The 20320-nt window shown below is 46.8% G+C and overlaps 1 protein-coding gene across 2 annotated transcripts in view; it reads right to left on the bottom strand.

Annotated features, from left to right (window-relative positions):
• The window catches only part of Lzts1 (leucine zipper tumor suppressor 1), a 51400-nt gene that overhangs the window by 4323 nt on the left and 26757 nt on the right, over positions 1 to 20320 (bottom strand). For both annotated transcript variants that reach the window (XM_029481011.2, XM_021170936.3), the window contains 2 exons: positions 3572 to 4049; positions 1342 to 2139 (listed from right to left, as the gene is read on the bottom strand). In XM_029481011.2, the coding sequence (XP_029336871.1) occupies positions 1342 to 2139; positions 3572 to 3916 (1143 nt within the window). In that variant the 5' untranslated portion in view covers positions 3917 to 4049. The remainder of the gene's footprint in view (positions 1 to 1341; positions 2140 to 3571; positions 4050 to 20320) is intronic.

Raw genomic sequence — 20320 nt, 5'->3', positions numbered from 1 at the left:
ATAGTTGAATCTTAGCATCTATATTTTATATGTATAAGATGCTAGCCAAATCACTTAACCAGCTATCATAGCTAATTGGTGTGTCAGTTTCCTTAATTATAAACTGAAAATCTGTAACATTCTTACATCACAAAATGATTATAAGGATTAGCTGGAAGAACATAGCATTTTCTAAAGTCTCTGTAAATTAAATGGATTTATAACAATATTTCTGTCATTAGTTATTACCCTTTCATCATCATCGCCGTCGTCGTTGCTGTTTTGCTAAGTATACTGACTAACCAAGGTGGGAATGAGATCACGGCAATATCCAGCTTAGTTCCAGACTGGACCATAAGGATGAATGACAAAGGTCAACACTCAGTACTTATCTCTGAGATGCAAAAAAAAAAAAAAAAAAAATGTTCCTTTCTTCACCTTTCTTGTGACTACTTGTCACTTCACAGGGTGGGAGGACAGGAAGCTCTTAGCAGTCAGGGCAATGGTGCTGATAGTGAGCCACTCCATCCAGACCTGATGCTAATCCATATGAATAGAACAATCGTCATCTTTTCTTACAGAGAAGTCTCTGGAGTGAACGACAGCACGAATGTACACATACTATCCCTGCCTGCCTGGGCCACGGGAGTGTGTGGGGTGTACTACCCAGGGATGCTCTCCTACTAGCAGGAAACATGTGGGGACCCTGACTGCTCTCCAGCTAGGCCAGACTCACATGAGTCATTCCAAAGTGACTAGAGGGCTGATGGAGTGCTTCTCTAGCAAATGTGAGGCCCTGGGTTTAACTCCTAGTATCAGGCAAAACAGAACAGCAAAGCCTGTCCCAAGAATGTGACCAGGTGTTTGTCCTTTTTCTCCCTCCCCTGTGTTTAAATCTCAGCTGACCAAGCAGACTTTGCACTTACGCCGAGAAAAGAAGGGCAATCCCATCACTGAGACCTACCACTAACGGCCAAGGTTAGGACTCTTTCCCCCAAAGCACCAACTAGGTCTAATCCTTCCCTCGGGTCCTCAACCAGACAAGCACAGGTGTCTCCCATAAGTGAGGTCAGCCCTTAGGCAGCCTGGCCGAGCCTCCGTTGTCTGGGCTTTGGCTTTCCCATCAAAGATGAGGCTATGTCCAATGACTGAGGGCCGTGAGGATGATATGATGGAATGAGCAGGAAACACAGAGCTGACTCAGAGCATCCCCATGCTACTTCACTCAGGAGTCCCTTCCTTGGTCATAAAGCTGTCTTTAGCTGCACTGGCCTGAACACTCAGTGTTGATACTGCTCTGCCAGCATGGAGATGGCAGGTGTCAGCAAAGCCCTGGCAGGACCTTACCTCCCATTGTCTTACCTCCCATTGGGTCTCCTCCAGTGCAGGGGCGAAGTTGGTTTTCTCCCGCTCATAGGACCTCAGCTTGGTCTCCAGCAGGTCCTGCTCCTTCATTAGGCTCTCTAGCTCCTGCCTTAGCTGCCGTTTCTCCTGCTGCAACTGCAACACCTGCAGCTGGAGCACCTGCTGTGTGCGCTGGCTCTTCTGTGAGGGTGGCTTCAGCTTGCTCTTAGGCTCCAGGCACTCCAGTTCGTCTCTAGTCCGCCGTGGCCGCTCCTCAAAGGTTTGGCCAGAGGCAAACTCCTTCTCGTCGAAACTGCGCTGTAGCTTCTGTAGTGCAGTCTCCCTCTGCAGCAGCTTCTGCTCCAGCTCCTGGATGGTGCACTCATCCGTGGAGAGTGGGGAACGCACACAGGAGGAGCCCTTATCTGCCTTGCCTGGGTGAGCCAGCTTGCTGCCCCCATCAGAGAACGACAGAGCCTTCAGGCTCATCATATTACTGTCCTGAAGGATGATGCCTTGTGTGATGTTGTGAGCTGAACCCCCAAAACGGCTGGTAGGCCCCACGGGGGTGACCAGAGGATCCAGCTGGTAGCTGCTGGTGGTGCTATGCGTGGGCAGGCTAGACATGGAGTTCCGGCCTGAGTCAGACAGTGCGCCGGAGCACAGGCCTGGCTTCAGCTCCTGCTCCTTGGGCTTATCTGGAGGCATGGGATGAAGCTGGTGACTGGTACTCTCAGGTGAAGAGTGGAGGATGGCTCCTGACCGTGGCAGCACAGGCTTGAAGGCAGTGGGCCTTACTGCCCCCTTGTCTGAACTCTGGAGAAGCAAAGAACCACACAGACCTGAGTGCCTCTTCCACACTCACCTTACCTTTTCTTACTGTGAGTGCACGTGTGCGACCCTCATGAGCCTACCTGAGCTTGGCGCCCAAGGGAAACCGTTTGGTTGATAGCAAACCATATGAGATGCTCTGGACTGGCTGAGTATAGAACACCACTCTTTTGTACATGTTAGTATAGGTGTATATACATGTGTGTATACACACATGACACAGAAAACACATGGAGATAAGAACAACTTACAGGAGTCCTCTCCTTCCACCATGTGGAAGTTGGGTTGTCCGGCTTTCGGGCTTGGTGGCAAGCCCTCAGTTGCTGAGCTATTTCACCTAGCTCAGTCCACCATTCTTAAGAAACCCTCCGAGGGAGCTAGCGGCAGCGGTTAAGAGCATTAGCTGCTCTCCCAGAGGACCTAGATGCTATTCTCCACACTCAAGCGGTGGCATACAATCATTCTGTATTGCCAGTTCCAGGGGATCTGACACACTCTGTGGGTACCAGGCACACACATGGTATACATATGTACATGCAGGCAAAAAAATCATACTCATAAAATAAAAATAAACAAATCTTTTTAAGGAGGAGGAGGAGGAGATGATGATGACAATGACAAGACTCTTAGCTGGACATGATGGCACATCCCTTTACAGTCACATAACCTGCGAGGCAGAGGCAGGCAGATTTCTGTTATGATCGCTGTTATTAAAGATCTCATTATGTCTGTGCAAATATTTCGTAATCTGAAAGACAACAACCCTGAGCCCTCTGGCATTTCCGTCCCCAAGCATTTCAGGTAAGTGGTGTTAAACCTCTGCTTTAACGCCACCGGCTCTGCCACAGATGAGCACGGACTGGTGAACTGTTTCCAGTGTGCAGTAGTAGTGAGGTTTAAGAGGCCTGAACTGTTGGAGGGAGCTCTTTGTACTGAACTCTTTGGAGGGAGGCATCCTTCCTCATTCCATAAGAACAAAATCCCTTCTCTAGCCAAGGGAACTGGAAACCACAGGTAGGGCACACGTGAGAATACTTACTTCCATAAGGCCCTAGAGAGTACCCTCATCTTCCTGTCCAGTCTTCCAGGTGATAACAGAGCCTCTTTTCTTCCCTAGCCTGTGAACTTGCTGCCATTTGGCCTACCTGAACCACGCAGCCTATGTCCCAGTAGAGCTCAGAAAGGCTTGAATTTCCCCTCTGCCCTTTGCTGCAGGGAAAAACCTAAGATTTCTGGTTTGGGGATAGACTTTTGATTTCTGCAGTGAGGCCAAATACTTCCGCTCTCACCAGTGCTGATCGGGCCTCGTGGAGATCAAGACACTTGGGCATCAGGGTGCTCGTCCCTACCGCCTCTCATCCTGTTGTAAATCCCTCTCCTCTTCTACCCAAACACCCCGTCAAGGAACCTCACTTACCATTTCCAGTTGATTGGAGAAGGGCATGAGCTTTGGTGGGGTGGCTGGATCAAAATCTACTCCGGTCTGACCCCCCATGTCCCCACTGGACAGGGCTGTGTAGTCTGGGCGATGGGAGCCTCGGGCCTTCTGGCTGACTTTGATGTAGAAGAAGTCTTCGCTTTTTCCCATTTTGGAACTTGACTTTCCACGGCCTGAGTCCTGGGAGAAGCCAAACCTCAGCAGCCCATCTGAGTATCGATTGAGCTTCTTGAGGTGGGAGGATTTGCGCAGCTTGTACTGTGAAGCACGGCAGTGCTTGCTGTGGAAACTGTGGCCTGAGATAAGGCTGCTCACACTGCCCATGGTGACACGGAACCAAGGGCCTTCAGGGTACAAGAGGGGCCTGGAGAGACTGGAGCAGCAAAATGTAGTCCTGGCTCAGCCAGGGGACTGTGGTCAGAGCAAAAGCTTCTTAGAGCCTGGGAGAGCCATGGACCTGTGAAGAGACACAGAGAGGTCATAGATCTAGGCACCACACTGTCACTATGTTGATTGCAGGAGTGCTATGCCTGTCGTGAAACCTGGATGGTAACGAGGGGTACGTCAGAGGCTAGCTCTTCCTCTTCTATGAGTCTATTATCATTCTTATGATATCAGCAGGTCAGGGTGAGGCATTGCGTATGTATTGGGTATACAGTGGAAACTGGGGTATTGCATGTGATTGTGGGACTCATTCATAGTGTCATATGGTTAGACAGTTCATACCCAATCTACAGGACCCATTTTAAGTACTGTGCTAAGTACTATGTCAAGGAGAAGTCAGGATGCTTATGTAGGAAGCTTGAGAAGGGAGGTACGCCCAGGAAGTACCAGAGTTTAGATGCACCCCTCAGTATTTACATATATATTAGAAACATAATCTCCAATGTCATATGGTTATGGTATTTGGGAATGTGATTTAAATTCACTAGGATTAGAGGAAATCTTGATGCAGGAGCCTAATGGTGGCCTTGGTGGCTCTGTAAGAGGAAGGACCTCCAGGTGTGCTAGCACAGAGCACTTGGAGGATAGAGACAAGAGGATGGAGAGTTCAGGGCTAGGTGCATCTCACATTAAAGACTGGAAAAAGCTAGGCTACACAGTAAGAACCTGTCTTCTTGGAAAAGGAGAAAGGGAATGGGGAGGAAGAGGGGGAGGAGAAGGAACAGGAGCAGGAGCAGGAAAGAGACACAATTAGACCCCTGCTCTATCTGGAATGTGCTGCCCTGTACATGGGGGGGGGGCACTAAAAAACACCCCTCTTGACACAAGAAAGTCTTGACCAATGTGAATATCCTACCCTTCTTGAGCTTCTTAGGCTTCAGATTGTGAGCTGAATATGCCTATATTCTTTATATAGTATCCTGTTCACGGTCCTCTGTCATAGCAGCAGGAATGTCAGAATTGTACTCCACGAGAAGTAATGTCAGAATTGTACTCCACGAGAAGCAATCCATGGGAATCTGAGAAGTAGTTTTAAGACGCTACAAAAGGCCTGAGTGCTCGAGGCAGAGTGTGTTCTCTGGGACCAGCTGGGACATCATCCTGGAGACAGGAGAGCCACTGGGTTGGCAGAGTCGGTTGGAGAAGCAGCAGCAGGCAGAGAGCCTGCAGGTTGGTGCCAGGGAGCCGGAAGCCTGGACAACTGCAAGGATTTTAGCTTGACTGAGACAGAAAGGGGGAGTGGCAAGGATGTAAGGAAGGGGTGACTTCCTCTCCTGTGCTGTGGAAAGCCACTATGGCCGCAGGGTAAGCAGGCTGCTGAGGGTCTCAGCTGTTGAGTGACTAATTCATTTGGGCTGGGAGTATCTGGGAACTGTTTTAGATGTACTTTGAAGGCTGGTCTGATAAGATTTGCTAATGGATTTGGTAAAGTGAGTGAGAGAAAGAGAAATCAAGAAGGGTTCTGGTGGCTCTGGGAGGCGGGATGATGTGATCAGGCTCACTGATGATGTGACTGCCCCGGCAACAGGGATGCTACTCTGGGAGTCACTGAAACAAAAGATCCCAATAATTAAATTTTCCCTGGGACTCTCAGTAGTGGGGCAAAGGGATCAACTTATTGGAGCACTCTGCACAAGAGACCGAGCCCATGATGGATAGGACCACTCCTTTTACCAAGACTGCTTGATTATGTATACCCCTAGCCTTCTAGTCAAACCTCAAACCAGTTACTCCGAAGATAGACTTGGAAAAGGAGTGTCACTCACTCCTCATTCATTCCTCCTCTCAGCATGTCCACACTAAATAAACCTCCTTCCTCAGATTGCTTCCACTAGTGCCTGTCTCTTTAATTGGTATACTGAGGATGGATGAGGAGGGAGCCTAGCTTACTGGGACTGTCAGAGTCCAGGCTTTTATTCGTAGCAAGCACAAGGACCTGGGTTCTATCCCTAGCATGCATGTGTGTGCAACACACACACACACACACACACACACACATGAAAAAAAAACAAAGAGAGAGAATGAGAAAAAAGCAAATAAATTAGAATTAGAATTTTTTTCATGTTAATGTTTTTATGGAGCAGCCAGAAGCAAGGACTTGTCACTCATTGAAAACATGAAGACCACAAGCTGGGCCGCGGTAGGTGAGCTGAGCTGAAGAACAAAGGTTTGGTTTAAGACTGAGTTTAGAAAACTCCCTGGGCATCTGGGCTTGATGGAGTAGGCTGTGTAGGCTGTGAAGACTGTGAGGGAGGCACTGGAGCATCAGACTTACAGGCAAAGGATGCTACTCTGTAGAGATAGCTGATAAAGCAGTCTGAGGATGATACGAGTCAGGGAGCAAGCTCAGGAGGCAGGAAGTTGAGAGACAGCAAGAAATATCAAGAAAATCAATAGTGAGGAAAGAAACACATTCATCCAGAAGCTGATGGTGGTCGGTTGGCCGATTGCTGCTTAAGTAAGTTTGCAAGTGAGAATTAGTCAATAGATGTGGTCACCATGGGCAGGTGTCATTGACAAGAGTGCTTTTGATGGAGTGGTGGGGAATAAAGGCTTTGTGGGAGAGAGCTGGAGGGAAGAAAAGGGAAGGAGTAACTGTGGCCTTGAACTCTGAAAAGGACATGATCAAGTTGGTTTGGGATCCTTAGTTATGCCACTGCAGCTTTGCACAGTAACAAAAAAAAACCCAAAAAACATAAAATTAAAATAAAATAAAATAAAAGTAATAAGAATCTCTCTTTGTAAGCAATGCTTCAAATAGCAGCTCAGAGAGCTTGGCCAGTCCGCTCACCACTGAGCAATGCAGGGCTAGAACCTTAGGCCTGCATGTCACCATCTGATAGGTAAACACAGATCACGCTATCACACGCAGTTGCGGATGCAGACTTAGAGATGTTTGGTTCCCATGCCAGTGACCAAGGTGAATTTCTGGGGTTGAGAAAGACTCTGAGGGAGGAAGTGAGCACCAGAGCCCCCAGCCACACCTGCAATTCCTCTATGCACAAACACCAAGACGGTTCCAGGCACTCGGGGTGGCAGCCTGGGCGACTCACTGGGCACAAGTTGTGTGCTGCATGCTCAGAACTGGAAGAAGACAAAGAACACTGGGAGTAAAGGGGATGGATGGATAAAGGACAAAGGACAACCTTTGGTCCCAAGGACCGCAGCCCTGCCCGTTACCCATACATTCTGCCCATCACCCTCAGGACTTAGCACTCAGGGAGCTGTAAAGTTACTTACTCTAGGAGTCACTTGAAAGCAAGCTTATTTCTCTCTAGGTGTCTAGACTTGTTCTACCATCAACTCAGAGAACATTCTAGCAAATGTGGTTGTAATTCACCCCCATCAAACTTGCTACCTCTCTCCTCTTCAAGGACAGGGCAAAGAGGCACATTCCAAAGCCCTCGAAACAAGTCTTCACTGGCCAAGGGGAAAAGCAGGGGCCACAAAGATCTTAAGAGACTTTGGATGGGGGAAAGAAGAGGGGAAAAAGCCTCTCTAAATGTGGCAGGGTAGCCTAGACCCTGCGAGCTCTTAGGAACTTCACAGATGAGTTCCTGGTAGCAACAGAGATCACCCTCCTCCAACCACGGCCTGCATTGAGTGAGCTACACCAGCACAGGAAATGGCCTAGATGACCAAAGCCCTCACTCTGACCCTTAGGTGAGAACAGGGATGAGATACCTCGGGAGACTGAGACAAGAGAAGAATTCATTGGGACCAGCCTGGTCTACATAGCACAGCCCTGTGTTAGGAAAATAAAAAGAGTTGGGGGTCACCAAATATTTGGATGGGGAAGACCCTAGTTGTGACCATGGTACTATGTCTTAGGCTGGCTGATCTGGTGCCTGGCGATCTACTAGGCCCCCTCAAACTTGTGTTTTATTCTTATTTTAATACAATTTTTTCTTTAAAGCAGAAACTCTTGCAAAATTAACCCAAGGGAGTGGAAAGGCTAAGAAAGGACCTAACTGAGTTCCCAGAACCTACAATGTGGCTCATAGCAATCTGTAACTCCAGTTCTGGGGGAACCAACACTTCCTGCATAATCCCTGAGAGCACCGGGGAATCCAAAGTACACACACACACACACACACACACACACACACACACACACACGGGGGGGGGGGGGAAGCCACTCATTCATGGGAAATAAACCTTGTGTTGTTTGTTTGCTTTATTTTTTATGTTTTAATTTTTTTCCAAGACAGGTTTCTCTGTGCAGTCCTGGCTGTCCTGGAACTCACTTGGTAGTCCAGGCTGGCCTTGAACTCAGATTCACCTTCCTCTGCCTCATGAGTGCTGGAAACAAAGGCGTGTGCTGCTGCCTCTGCCACCACCACCCAGCTCAAAAAATATATATATTAAAATTAAAAAGAAAAATACCCCTAATTCAAGTACTCCATGAAGTATTGACAACTATTAAAGTGCTGATATGTTGAGTTTGGAAATAAAACAGGGCAGAGTTGAACTCCCATTCCACATTTTCCCTAACCCCTTACCCCAAGCTCTCTGCCCAAAGGAAGCCAACTCCAGGAATTTCACAGGAACATGTTTGTATCATAAAACATTTTAACACATTCTGTATAAATGCTCTGTGGCTCTTATACAAATGTTATTATGTTGCTAGCATCTCCTAGGCATTCACACTGCAATGCTCTCTGCTCACCTAGCCATTGTGCTGCCAAAGCTCTCTTATATATGACAACTTTGATACATGCATGAGAGTTCTTCTAAGTTTTACTCTAATGAGGTCTTGAAAGCTGTCTAGGTTTTATAGGCCCCTGCCTTTAGTTGAATCCCTCCAGGGCAGCTGGTACCTGAGCTACTTATTAGCCAAGAAGGGATACAGGAAGATACAGAAAGCCCCAAGGCGAGGCCAGGAGGGTCTGTCACTTTAAGGTAGGGCAGGCTCTGTAGCTATGGTTATTCTTCAGAGATGACACCTTGTGGAGGGGTAGGAGGAAGCCTGGGCATGAAGAAGCTTTAGTAGAAACTCTTCAGCAGCCATGAGGGACAAATACCATGTTCATGGGACCTTCTATAACATGGGTACCAGGACCTTCTACATCCTATACCTAAATGCTTCATGATCTAGAGGCTATACTGAGGCTCAAGTGTGAAGGGAGTATGCCAGATCATACCTCAAATTCCAGGTTGGCAACTCAGTTTTATATACTAATAGGACAAGAACACCTGGGTTTCATTTATAGAAAGGACCAGTCATAGAACAGCTCTCTATGGGTGATATATGGAGTGGTGTGTGTGTGTGTATGTGTGTGTGTGTGTAAAATGTATAAGAGCATGTGTGAATGTAAAATGTATAAGAGCATTATATGGGCATGAGACAATGAGTATATGCGTAAACATGAACACATTTGTCTTTGTGAGAAAGTGTGTGGTTGTAAGCAACACTGTGCATGACTGTGTGCATGAGTGCATGGGTAAACATGTGTTAGTGCAAGCCTGATTGTATGAGTGTGGAGGCAAGTGTGTCTGTACAAGAATATATATGAGTTTTAGAGTGAGAACATGAGTGTGTGAGCTTGAGTGTGTTTCATTATGTGTGTATGTGCGTCATTATGAATATATGTGTGTATGTGGGAGGGAGTATCTGTAAGATTGTTCCTGTGAGTCCTATCTCCAGGCATGGCTAGAAGCTTCTGGGTAGGGTAAGAGCTCTGTCCCATCCCTCCAAGAGAAAGCTCTCATCTTGGCTATAGGAACCACGTCCTTATTTTCTTGACATTAAACTCCCTTCTACTGAACTCATTCATAAACACAGTCCCTTGAGACAGACCATGGGCACGTGCAATAGAAAGCAAAGTCCACCTGAAGAACCGGAATCTCCTCTTAGCCATTTCCTCTCCAAGGGAAGCTGACATCCCTGCCTGTCTTGGCTCATTGCTCAGCCTCCTGTTCTAAGCAGATGTTTGAATAAACTGATCACCTCGGAGAGAAGTGAATTTACCTTCTACCACCCCAGAGTAGTCCTGCTCAAAGCCTTTGGCCAAGACAAAGAAATATAAGCTGGGGAAATCTGTTTCCAGGATTTGAGAGAGATGTCAGGTACACAGATAGACTCTAGGAGGAGTTTAACCAACAACAGAGATTTAGCTGAAAGACCAAGATGCTTAGAGAGAGGGCCCTGCTGGCCCTAGTATAGGAATGCTTCAGTCTGCAGTTGTCTGCCCCTTCTCTCAGACACTGGAAGAACAGGCTGTCTGGCCAGGCCACTGTTTCCAGCCCTGTGCTTTAACAATTTCCTTTGTTTTCAGAGTCCAGTGTGAAAGATGGCTGTTCTCTGGGAGGAGCCTCACGATGGATGCTAGGCTAGAAGTTAGGGAACCTGAGCTGATTTGGGTTCTGTCTCACTTCACCTCTAGGCCCCTCATTTTACTTTCTGGACTTTGCCACTGTTGTTCCTGGCTGGCAGAGGTACACAGGAAGAGATCATTCAACTCTGTTCAGCAGGGCCCACGTCGCTACAGACCATACCTGCTCTCAACAAAGGATCACAGATAGATGGGCCCACTCCCATCGGATATAAGAATCACTATCTATATGAATCTCCGTTTCCTTGAGTGTCAGATAACCACAGCTGAGAGCAACTCCAGCCATTACCAGCATTGAAGAAAATGGCATAGATATATGTTGGCCAAAATTAAGGCAAAAAAAAAAAATAAAATAAAAGGCTGCTGACTGTGATGGCTAAGACTGAGAACTTGACAGGCTTCAGGAGAGAGACCTGGGGGCACGTATATGAGAAAGTTCTAGCCGGGCTTATAAGGGTGTTGCAATGTCATGGGCTCAAGTCCCTGATGATATAAAGGGAGAGAAGGAGGGAGGCCTTAGTATTGTTCTTCTCTTCTTCCAGTCTTGTAGATGACATGTGACAGCCATGGGAGAGCACCTGATGCCATGGTTTTCACACACAGCCCAGGGAGAGCAGTTAGTGGTACCCTTTCCCTCTTCACCATCTGGCTATGCAACTCAGCAGGCCCTCCATCCCATAAGAAACTAGAAAGAATGTGGACTGCTTCATGATGCCTCAATGAGTCCTCCAAAATAAGCCCTTCCTTCCTTCCTTCCTTCCTTCCTTCCTTCCTTCCTTCCTTCCTTCCTTCCTTCCTTCAGCTTCTTTTGTGAAGGTAACTTCACCACAACAATGGGAAAGGAAACTAATAGAGTGACTGCCAACCATTCAGGAGGCAGTGTGGAAAGATGCAAGAACTCCATGTTCGTGTGTCTTCAAAGTTAGAATAGTGAGTCCTCACACTGGAGAAATAGCTCAGTGCATATGGTATTTACTGTGCAAGTGTTGAAGACCAGAGTCTGGATCTCTAGAAGCCACATAAAAGCAAGCATGGAGTTAGAAATCAGCAGCCTGACTAGACTAGCTAGGTCCAGGTTTACAGAGAGACCCTTTGTCAATAAATAAAGTAGACATCAATGGAGAAAGACACCCAGTGTCAACCTTTGGCTTCTACAAGTATATCCATACCCATACACCGCCACACACACACACACATACACACACACACACACACACACACACACACACACACACACACACACAGAGAGAGAGAGAGAGAGAGAGAGAGAGAGAGAGAGTCCTTCAGGTACTCCCTACACTTTCCCCTTGTAATAGGGATGATTTCACAGCATCTTCTCCTAGGCAGCTGAATCTTGCAGTCCCAGGCATCTGCCAGCTGTACCAGATGGGCCTCCAGGCAGCTCTCCAAAAGAGATCTCTCAAGGGCTAAGGGGCATGTTCCTTGGGCTTATTGAGTATCCTTTGACAACCTCACCCCCACACCACCTACTTTGCTCTGCCTGATTCAGCTTTTCCTATCCAGGACGCCTTCCAGTGTTTCAGTTCTTGTCCTTGATACCCCTCCTCCGCCCCCATTTGCTGCAGGGGTAGGGGTGAAATGGGGAGCAAGGTAGAAGAGGAGGTGAGCCCAGTTTGCAAGCTTCAGATGCCTGGAGGACTCTATGTGCACAGCTCAATACATATTTTCTGAGTGAATAGATGAATGAAAAAAAAAAAAAGAGGCAGTAGCAGAGGAGGAAGGGGTGGGGAGCGTGGGAGGTGAGAGGCAAGACTGAGGGTACTGATGTGCTAATGGGGAGCCGGCTGCTGGTGGGTCGAGAGCAAGGGCCCACACACCTCAATTAAGTGAACTTGGATTCAGAAGCACGGCAGAAAGTGAAAGGGTAATCACAGGCAGGCTGAGTCATTCCATCCATTGCACAAAAGCAATTGTGCTTCCCACTGCTCTGGAGGAATCAAAAGCCACTCTGCCTGGCAGCCTTTTGTGTGCAGGTCCGAGGTATTCTGCTGCCAGCTGAGCCTTCCTCCAGATCGGTGCACAGTTTGTGTCTCAGCAGCAGCTGATTGACAACTCTCCTCAGGAATATGATTGGCAACCAACCCCAATGTTTCCCATTTCAAACATAAAGCCCCAGTTACATGAAAAGCTCAAGTAAATTTATCCTGCTGCCTTCAGTGTAGTTCCTCCCACAAAAGCAAGCCAAAAGCATTCTTTCACACATATGGCTCTTGGTGCTCTGGGTGACAATGCCTGGCAGTCTAGGCAGTACTGACATAGGACAGACAGATGCAAAAATGAATCAAAGAATGGAGATTCTGATCGTAGACAGCAGGATTTGGGAGGACAGGAAGAAGGGTTGAACAGTATCTAGATGGCTAGACTCTTTGACATCTCATGTAGACAGATATAATGGCTCTGAGGCTAAGCTCTAGTTGGAAAGGATCTGAAAAAAAAAAAAACCAGTGATAATAAAACGGTCATGGATTAGGGGAAGGGATGTATTGACACACTGTTAGAACTATGATATTCTCTGGACACCAGAGTCGGCATGTGGTCAGTATCTGGCCAACCAGATATCCCAAGTCTCTGCTTGGGCTGGACATCTCTCAGGCTCCCTGAATCCCTGAAGGTCTTTAACTCTGACGAGTACTTCTGTGACTCGCCCCAAAATTCTGATTTTTCCAGTCACCGTTCCTAAGTCCATATTGAGATCCTTTCCACTGACTTACCTATCCAGAGGCAAAGAACCCATCACTAATGGCATCCTTTGAATACAGAGGCTCTTGTGATCTCTCCTGTGCCATCATGGAGGCAACCCCCTTTGCAATCTGAGCCTGAGGCCCATCTGGCAGTCAGGGTAAGACTCCTTGGGGGTTGGAAGCCCCAGGTTGCAGATGAAATGACATTTGGAGAAGTAGTTTTGTTTGTTTGCTTCTTTGTTTTTCAAAGATAGGGTCTTGTTGGGTCTGGGGGTAAACACCTTTAAGTCCAGCCCCAGAGAGGCAGAGACAGGTAGTTAGATACTTAAAGTCCAGGCCAGCCAAGGCTACAAAAAAAGTGAGACGGTACCCCTACACCTCAGCTCCTGCCCCAAACAAACAAACCAACCAACAAACAAACCAGGTCTCATATAGCTCAGACTAGCCTCAAACTTCTAGCCTTAAACTTATTATATAGCTGAGGATGGCCTTAAATTCTGATCTTCCTGTTTCTAAATCCCATATGCTGGGATTATAGGGACTGACTATCACACTCCCTTTACGTGGTACTAGGTAGGGACTGAACCCTGGGGCTTCCAGTATTCTAGGGAAGTCCTCTACCATCTGAGTTATATCCTCCGCTCTGGAAAAACTTTTAAACACAGAAATGATCGAGTGTTCCACACAAAGAAGGCACAGCAAGGTCTGTGGCTGGTCTGAGGCCAGCAAGGCAGAGGCATAGCACCATAAGCCTGCTTCCTGCTTGTGTCTATCTTTAACTGTGGAAGAAAAGGTGGGTGGGAATGGCAGTCCAGGCTGAAAGGTACCACTAAAAAAATATTCAGACTCAGGATGAGATCCGGGGTCTCACCCCACCCAGGGGCCTGCGCCCCAGCAACTTGAGACTTCCAGTGTCATTGTCAGTCATCAACCCTGGAGAAAGTCGAAATTTCTAACTTGTAACAAGAGATAAAACCAGGGAAAAGGCAGAAATTCTTTTGCCAGTTACAAGACTCTAAGGAGGGCTCTGCCTTAAGCAGGGAGAAAGGAAAATTCCAACTGGTAGGCAGATGTGGAGAAGGATGGGACTGATGAAGGAAGCAACATATGAGAGCTGCCTTTTTTTATTATTATTAGGTATTTTCTTTATTTACATTTCAAATGCTATCCCGAAAGTTCCCTATTACCCCCCACCCCCGCCCTGCTCCCCTTCCCACCTACTCCAACTTCTTGGCCCTGGCATTCCCCTGTACTGGGGCATATAAAGTTTGCAATACCAAGGGGACTCTCTTCCCAGTGAGAGCTGCCTTTAAAAGATGTTTCTCCTTGCTTTGCACTCCGTCAGTCCCCACCCTATGCTGGCACCTTCCTACCCACTTCGATGTGTATGTGTGCTGGTATGTGCACGACTGTTGTGGATAGATGGTGAGTGGTAAGGTGTGTGTGTGGCATGTTTGCCCTGATTGGATTGCATTGTGCTGTGTAAGAGGTGACAAAATGGCAGACTACAAAATATAGGAAGCACAGCAGCGCAAAGCCCTGGCCAAGAGCTCGGCTCAGCCTCTCAGCTCTGGTCCTTGTCTGGTTCTGTGAGGCAGGCAGGTTCCTTTAAGTAGCAGGTGTACCTGAGTGTGTTATATTGCATACTCTACAGCAAGGACCATGCTTAATGTCTCTACTTGTCTTGAGTTAAAAACCTCTTTCAGTATTATTTGACATGTCTGGCCAGAGCCTCATATTCAACACATGGTCTGAGACCCCTCTGAGTATGGAGCCTCAGAGTCAGTATCCAGGGGAACGATGAAGCCAGAGACCTCTTCAGAAGTCCAGGGCATCCGCAGGTTGCCACCCAGCTTCCATCCCAGCTTTTCATCTGTCCCCTTAGCACCTGTGAACCTTTAGAGGTCAGGGACACCAGGCTGACTGGAGCTCTATCCCAGGACCTCTTTGCACTTCTGTGCCCAGCGATGCTGTCCTGGCATGCCATCACAGCTTCTCAGTAACTTTCCACATGCTTGGCTGTCTGCAAGAATGACCTTCCCTGACCCAAGGAGGCTGGCTGCCCAGGCAGGTGTAGGGAATGCGGGAGAAGTGCCTTTCCCTCACTACTACCCTGCTTGGCTGTTTCTGAAGAAAAGCATTGTCAGTTCTGTGTGAAATCAAATCCCAGGTCATCAGCCTCCCTTGGCTGGAGGCTGCTAATGGTGTACTGATGTACTGGAAGGCTGCTCAGAGCTGAGGCCTCTCAAGTCCACCGGCACTGCAGACACATTAGCAGGGGAGTTTCTTTGCACCTCTCTCACTTTCTTGGTCACAGCCTGACCAGCTCCTTGGGAATAAGCATCTTGTTTTATTTTCCTCAGAAAATTAGGGATGTGTGTGAATTTGAGTTGGATGTTTCTTTTACATTTCATCTGAATATTTAATGCCATCAAGACAACAGGCAAAAGCTGGGATCCACAGGCCACCTTAACGAGTATGTCAGGAGTGAGCCATACTTCTTCCCAGAAGGGCCAGTCATGGCTGCAGATCGCAGAGGAAGTTTGGCATCCCCGTTATTATTTTTTAATAAATAGACAGGAACTATGCATCACAGACTGGCCTTGACCTTTCTCTATTGCTGAGAATGCCCTTGAACTTCTGATACTCCTGTTCCTACCTCCTCAGCGCTAGAAGTATAGCCACTGTGCCTGGGTTACCTAAAGGACTTCATGAACTCTAGGCAAGCACTCTTATCTACTGAGCTGCATCCTCAGCCTCAGATATTTAACACTGTATCCACTATGAGGCCTTGGGAGGCAAGCAGGAAGTTAGATGCCACAGCTAACTCATTCATTGCTCAGGTGCTCTCTCCTGCCTGGTCTCTATGTCATCTGTTCCTACTGTGACCCTGGGCAGGCAGTACTCACAGCATTAAGAGACAGGGTTTCTTGAGGCCACAGCTTAAAAAGCTGATTCTAGAAGCCAGGATTTCTGGCTCACAGGCCACAGTTCACTCTTCCTGAATACAGCCTCCTCCTGGGGCAGCCAAGGTAAGAACAGGGCTAGGCTTGCTATGATGAACTTGGTAGGGCAGGCACTGCTGAGTTCCACCTTCCAGAATGTGTATCATAGTAGCTTATACAGGTAGACAGATGCACCCTGGGAGAGATTAGCTGCCAGAAACACTGCATTGCCATAACATTCCAAGTATTTATTACACACCTACTGTGTGTAGTCACCATCAGGGTCCTGTGACTATAACTGTGAATGGCAGAGTCCTCTTTTACAGATAAGCAAAATTACATGAGAAAATGGTAGGGTTGTTTGGCTTCACGCCCCCATACAAGACCATGCTTTCCTTCCAGCTTGTCTCCCATTGGCCAAGCTATATCAACTGGGCCTGCTGCCTTCTGTCCACAGAATAAGGAGTCACTCACTGGCACAATCTGGATGGCACTGGACATCTCTGGGGTCATTTCTGACTACATGTTCAGAAACTCTTTTAGTGTTGACAAATTTTTGTGGCCACCATTGAGTTATATATGGCATTGCAATCCTAAGTCCCGTGATGTCACCATTTCCCACTCGACTCCCTGTGAATTTCCTGTAAGCCTTTCCTTTCTTCTTCTGACCCACCCAGGCTTCTCTGCTCTGCTCCCATGCATAAGCTATGAGGTTGTCCAGACAGCACAGGGAAGCTGTTTGAAATGCACCCACCCTCTTTTTCTGCTCCTTTTTTTTTTCCCCTTTTTCAATTTGAGATAAGACTTTAGTATATAGCCCCAACCAGCCCTGAACTCTTAATCTTTCTGGCTTCACCTCCTGGATGCTAGGATAATAAGGTGTGCAGCTGGCATGCCCAGCTCTCTATTCTTTCTTAGAAGAGCATCCATCTATCACATCCCAGTGAAACTCCTCTTGCCTCCTATATTCTCTGGTGGACTATAAGACAGTTTAATCCAATACTGTATTACTAACCTCTAGCAGAGTTCCTGGCTCAGGACTTAGTATAGGATTGTTATCCTATACTATAATTCTTTTTTTTCTTTTTAATTTTATTAGATATTTTCTTCATTTACATTTCAAATGCTATCCCAAAGGTCCCTTATACCCCACCCCCCCCCGCCCTGCTCCCCTACCCACCCACTCCTGCTTCTTGGCCCTGGCGTTCCCCTGTACTGGGGCATATAAAGTTTGCAAGACCAAAGGGCCTCTCTTCCCAATGAAGGCCGACTAGGCCATCTTCTGCTACATATGCAGCTAGAGACATGAGCTCTGGGGGTACTGATTAGTTCATATTATTGTTCCACCTATAGGGTTGCAGACCCCTTCAGCTCCTTGGGTACTTTCTCTAGCTTCTCCATTGGGGGCCCTGTGTTCCATCCTATAGATGACTGTGAGCATCCACTTCTGTATTTGCCAGGCACTGGCATAGCCTCACAAGAGACAGCTATATCAGGGTCCTTTCAGCGAAATCTTGCTGGCATATGCAATAGTGTCTGCATTTGGTGGCTGATTATGGGATGGACCCCTGGGTGGGGCAGTCTCTGCATGGTCCATCCCTTCATCTTAGCTCTAAACTTTATCTCTGTACTATACTATAATTATTAGAAATAGATTTTATCTTTATGCCACATGGATCTCATGAGCTAGGTTTCACTGTATAATAGCCCTGGCTGTCCTGGAACATAATTTGTAGACTCAGCTGGCCTGGAACTCACAGAGATCCACCTGCCTCTGCCTTCCAAGTGTTGGAATGAAAGATATGGGTCACCATGCCTGGCTTACAATGTTTTCATTTTTAATAGGGGGTGGGGGAAATGCGCACCTTGATCCTAGCACTCAAAAGGCAGAGGCAGGCAGATCTCTGTAAGTTCGAGGTCAACCTGATCTATATTCTGAGTTCTAGGACATTCAGGGCTATGTAGAGAGATTCTGTCACAAAACAAAACAAAACACCAAATGTTTTCATCCTTAATCCCCAACCCAGGGAAGTATTAAGTGGCCCTGGCACAGCTGCTACAAACCTGGCAATAGGTAAGTTACTTTCATGTTGCTATTACCAACAGTTGATAAACTCCTTAGAAAGAAGACAAATTTATTTTGCCTCTCAGTTTTAGTGTGCTAGGATTGTGACAGGGAAAGCATTTATGACAAAAACAGAGAAAGGGAAATGCCAGTATTTTCCTGCCTGCCCTCCCACCCCTGCCAGCCTTGAGAGTGGTGCTAGTTACATCCACGGTAGGTCTCCCATCTTCTGGAAATGTTTTCACAGACACAGGAGATGTGCCTTGCCATCTTCTGGGTGACTCTGAATCTCATTAAGTTGGCAATGAAGACTACCTGTCACAAGGAGGCAGTACGGACACCTGGACGTCTGTAGCACCTTAGTCTATATCTCTGGTCAAGCTGCGGCTGTGCTGGGGTCTACAGACTTGTACTAAACCTCCTTGCTGTGGATTTATGATTACACCACTGACTGACATAACCTTTGTGGGTGTAGACATGGGCATGAGGTCATGGCTCTATGTGAATGCCAAGCTGTGTTTCAGAAAAGGATCTAAGATGTACTAAGTACCATACTGCCCCAATTTGCCTGAGGTCTTGGAATTCTTATAACACAAGAGGGTAGGCCTACACAAGCAAGAAGCTGGGATTTGTAGAAAACAAAACTAAATTAGTCAAGAAAGATCTACTGATCTGACCCTTGGCCCTCATCCAGCAGCTTGCTGGGGTAAGACGATTAAAAAACAATGGGAAGGCCCAGTAGCAGTTGTATGTTTCAGGAGAGCTGCCTCTCAAGATACTGATCTCAAGCCTGTTTGTAGGCAACAAAGAATATTTTATGGAGAAGATGGGTGATTCACTAAACTGGGTCAGGAAGAGTAAGTAGTACTTGAAGGGATAGCCCCGTCCCCACCCTTCAGCCTCTCACACAGAAGACTTCAATGGGTGAGGCACAGGAAAGGAAGAGAACCTGAGGAGGTGGGAGAAGTCTAAGACGCCAGAGGGAAGGGAGTGAACGGAAGTCTGGAGAGGGAGGGTTTGAAGAGAGGGACAAGAGACAAGGTAAAAGAAGCCAGAAAGAGCTAGTTTGATCCAGATGAAACCCAGAAGAGGGAGTTGATTGTGATGATGAAGTGACCCAGAAGGTGAAAGCTACCCAAGGAAGGGGGATAGTGCACAGCCAAAATAAAGGTGTAAACTGAATGTGGGAACTACATCATAGTACCACTGCTGCTGGAGATTGAGATTTGTGTGTATGCCACAAGCTGGGTGAGCTGAGACCAGAAAAAGGAGTCAGGCCTTAGAAGCAAGGAGGTGTGTAGTTTTGAGGCCTTTGTAGGATGGGTAGAAGCAATCCTGGCTACTGTAGAAAGGAAGGCAGCTTTCAGGGACTAAATACATTCCCCCTAATGGTAACAGAAGTCTATATAGCCAGTGGCCACCTACCCCCTCCCCCATTCTCCAAAAAACAAGAGAAGAAATATATGAGGCTTTCCAGTTATCAAGAAATAGATACCAAGGAGTGCTGGTCCATGCTTGTAGTACTCAGAAGGTTGAAGCACGAGCAAGATGAATTCAAAACCAGTCTGAGAGACAGCAAGATTCTGCCTCAAAATTTTAAAATAAATGAAGAAATAAATAAATAAAATACAGCACATCAAATATACTCCTCTGAATGACTTTAAGTCAACATTATCACAGAAAAACTTGCACATTCATGTTTATTGCTGCAGTAGTTACAATAGCCAAAACATCGAACCAGACTACAGAGGAGTGGATCAAGAAAATGTGGCATATATACACAATGGCATTTTTACTCAGCTGTAAAAAACAACAAGAGACATTTGCAGGAAAGTAGATGGAACTGGAAATTATCATATTAAGTGAAAAGCAAACATGTTTTCTCTTCGATATGGAATCTAGAATTAAATATATATGGCATGACATATATAGTGTGTGTATATATATATATATATATATATATATATATATCATTAAAGTAGAAGGAAATTATTTGGAGAGAAAGGGAGGGAAAGGGGAAGGACAATAGGGGAGAAGGTGGAAGATATGAACAGGTGCTATGTGTATATCGTAGCAAAAAGACCACATTATCTTGTATATTAACTAAAAAATAATTAATTTTAAACGTTTTTAAGAGTTAGGATCTTGGGCTGGTGAGATGGCTCAGCGGTTAAGAGCGCCGACTGCTCTTCCAAAGGTCATGAGTTCAAATCCCAGCAACCACATGGTGGCTCACA

Source organism: Mus caroli, unplaced genomic scaffold (assembly GCF_978045245.1).
Source record: "Mus caroli unplaced genomic scaffold, Mus_caroli_1 scaffold_10, whole genome shotgun sequence".
NCBI classification, from domain to species: domain Eukaryota; kingdom Metazoa; phylum Chordata; class Mammalia; order Rodentia; family Muridae; genus Mus; species Mus caroli.
The sequence above is the reverse complement of the archived record's forward strand: the minus strand, read 5'-3'. Positions and strand labels throughout refer to the sequence as shown.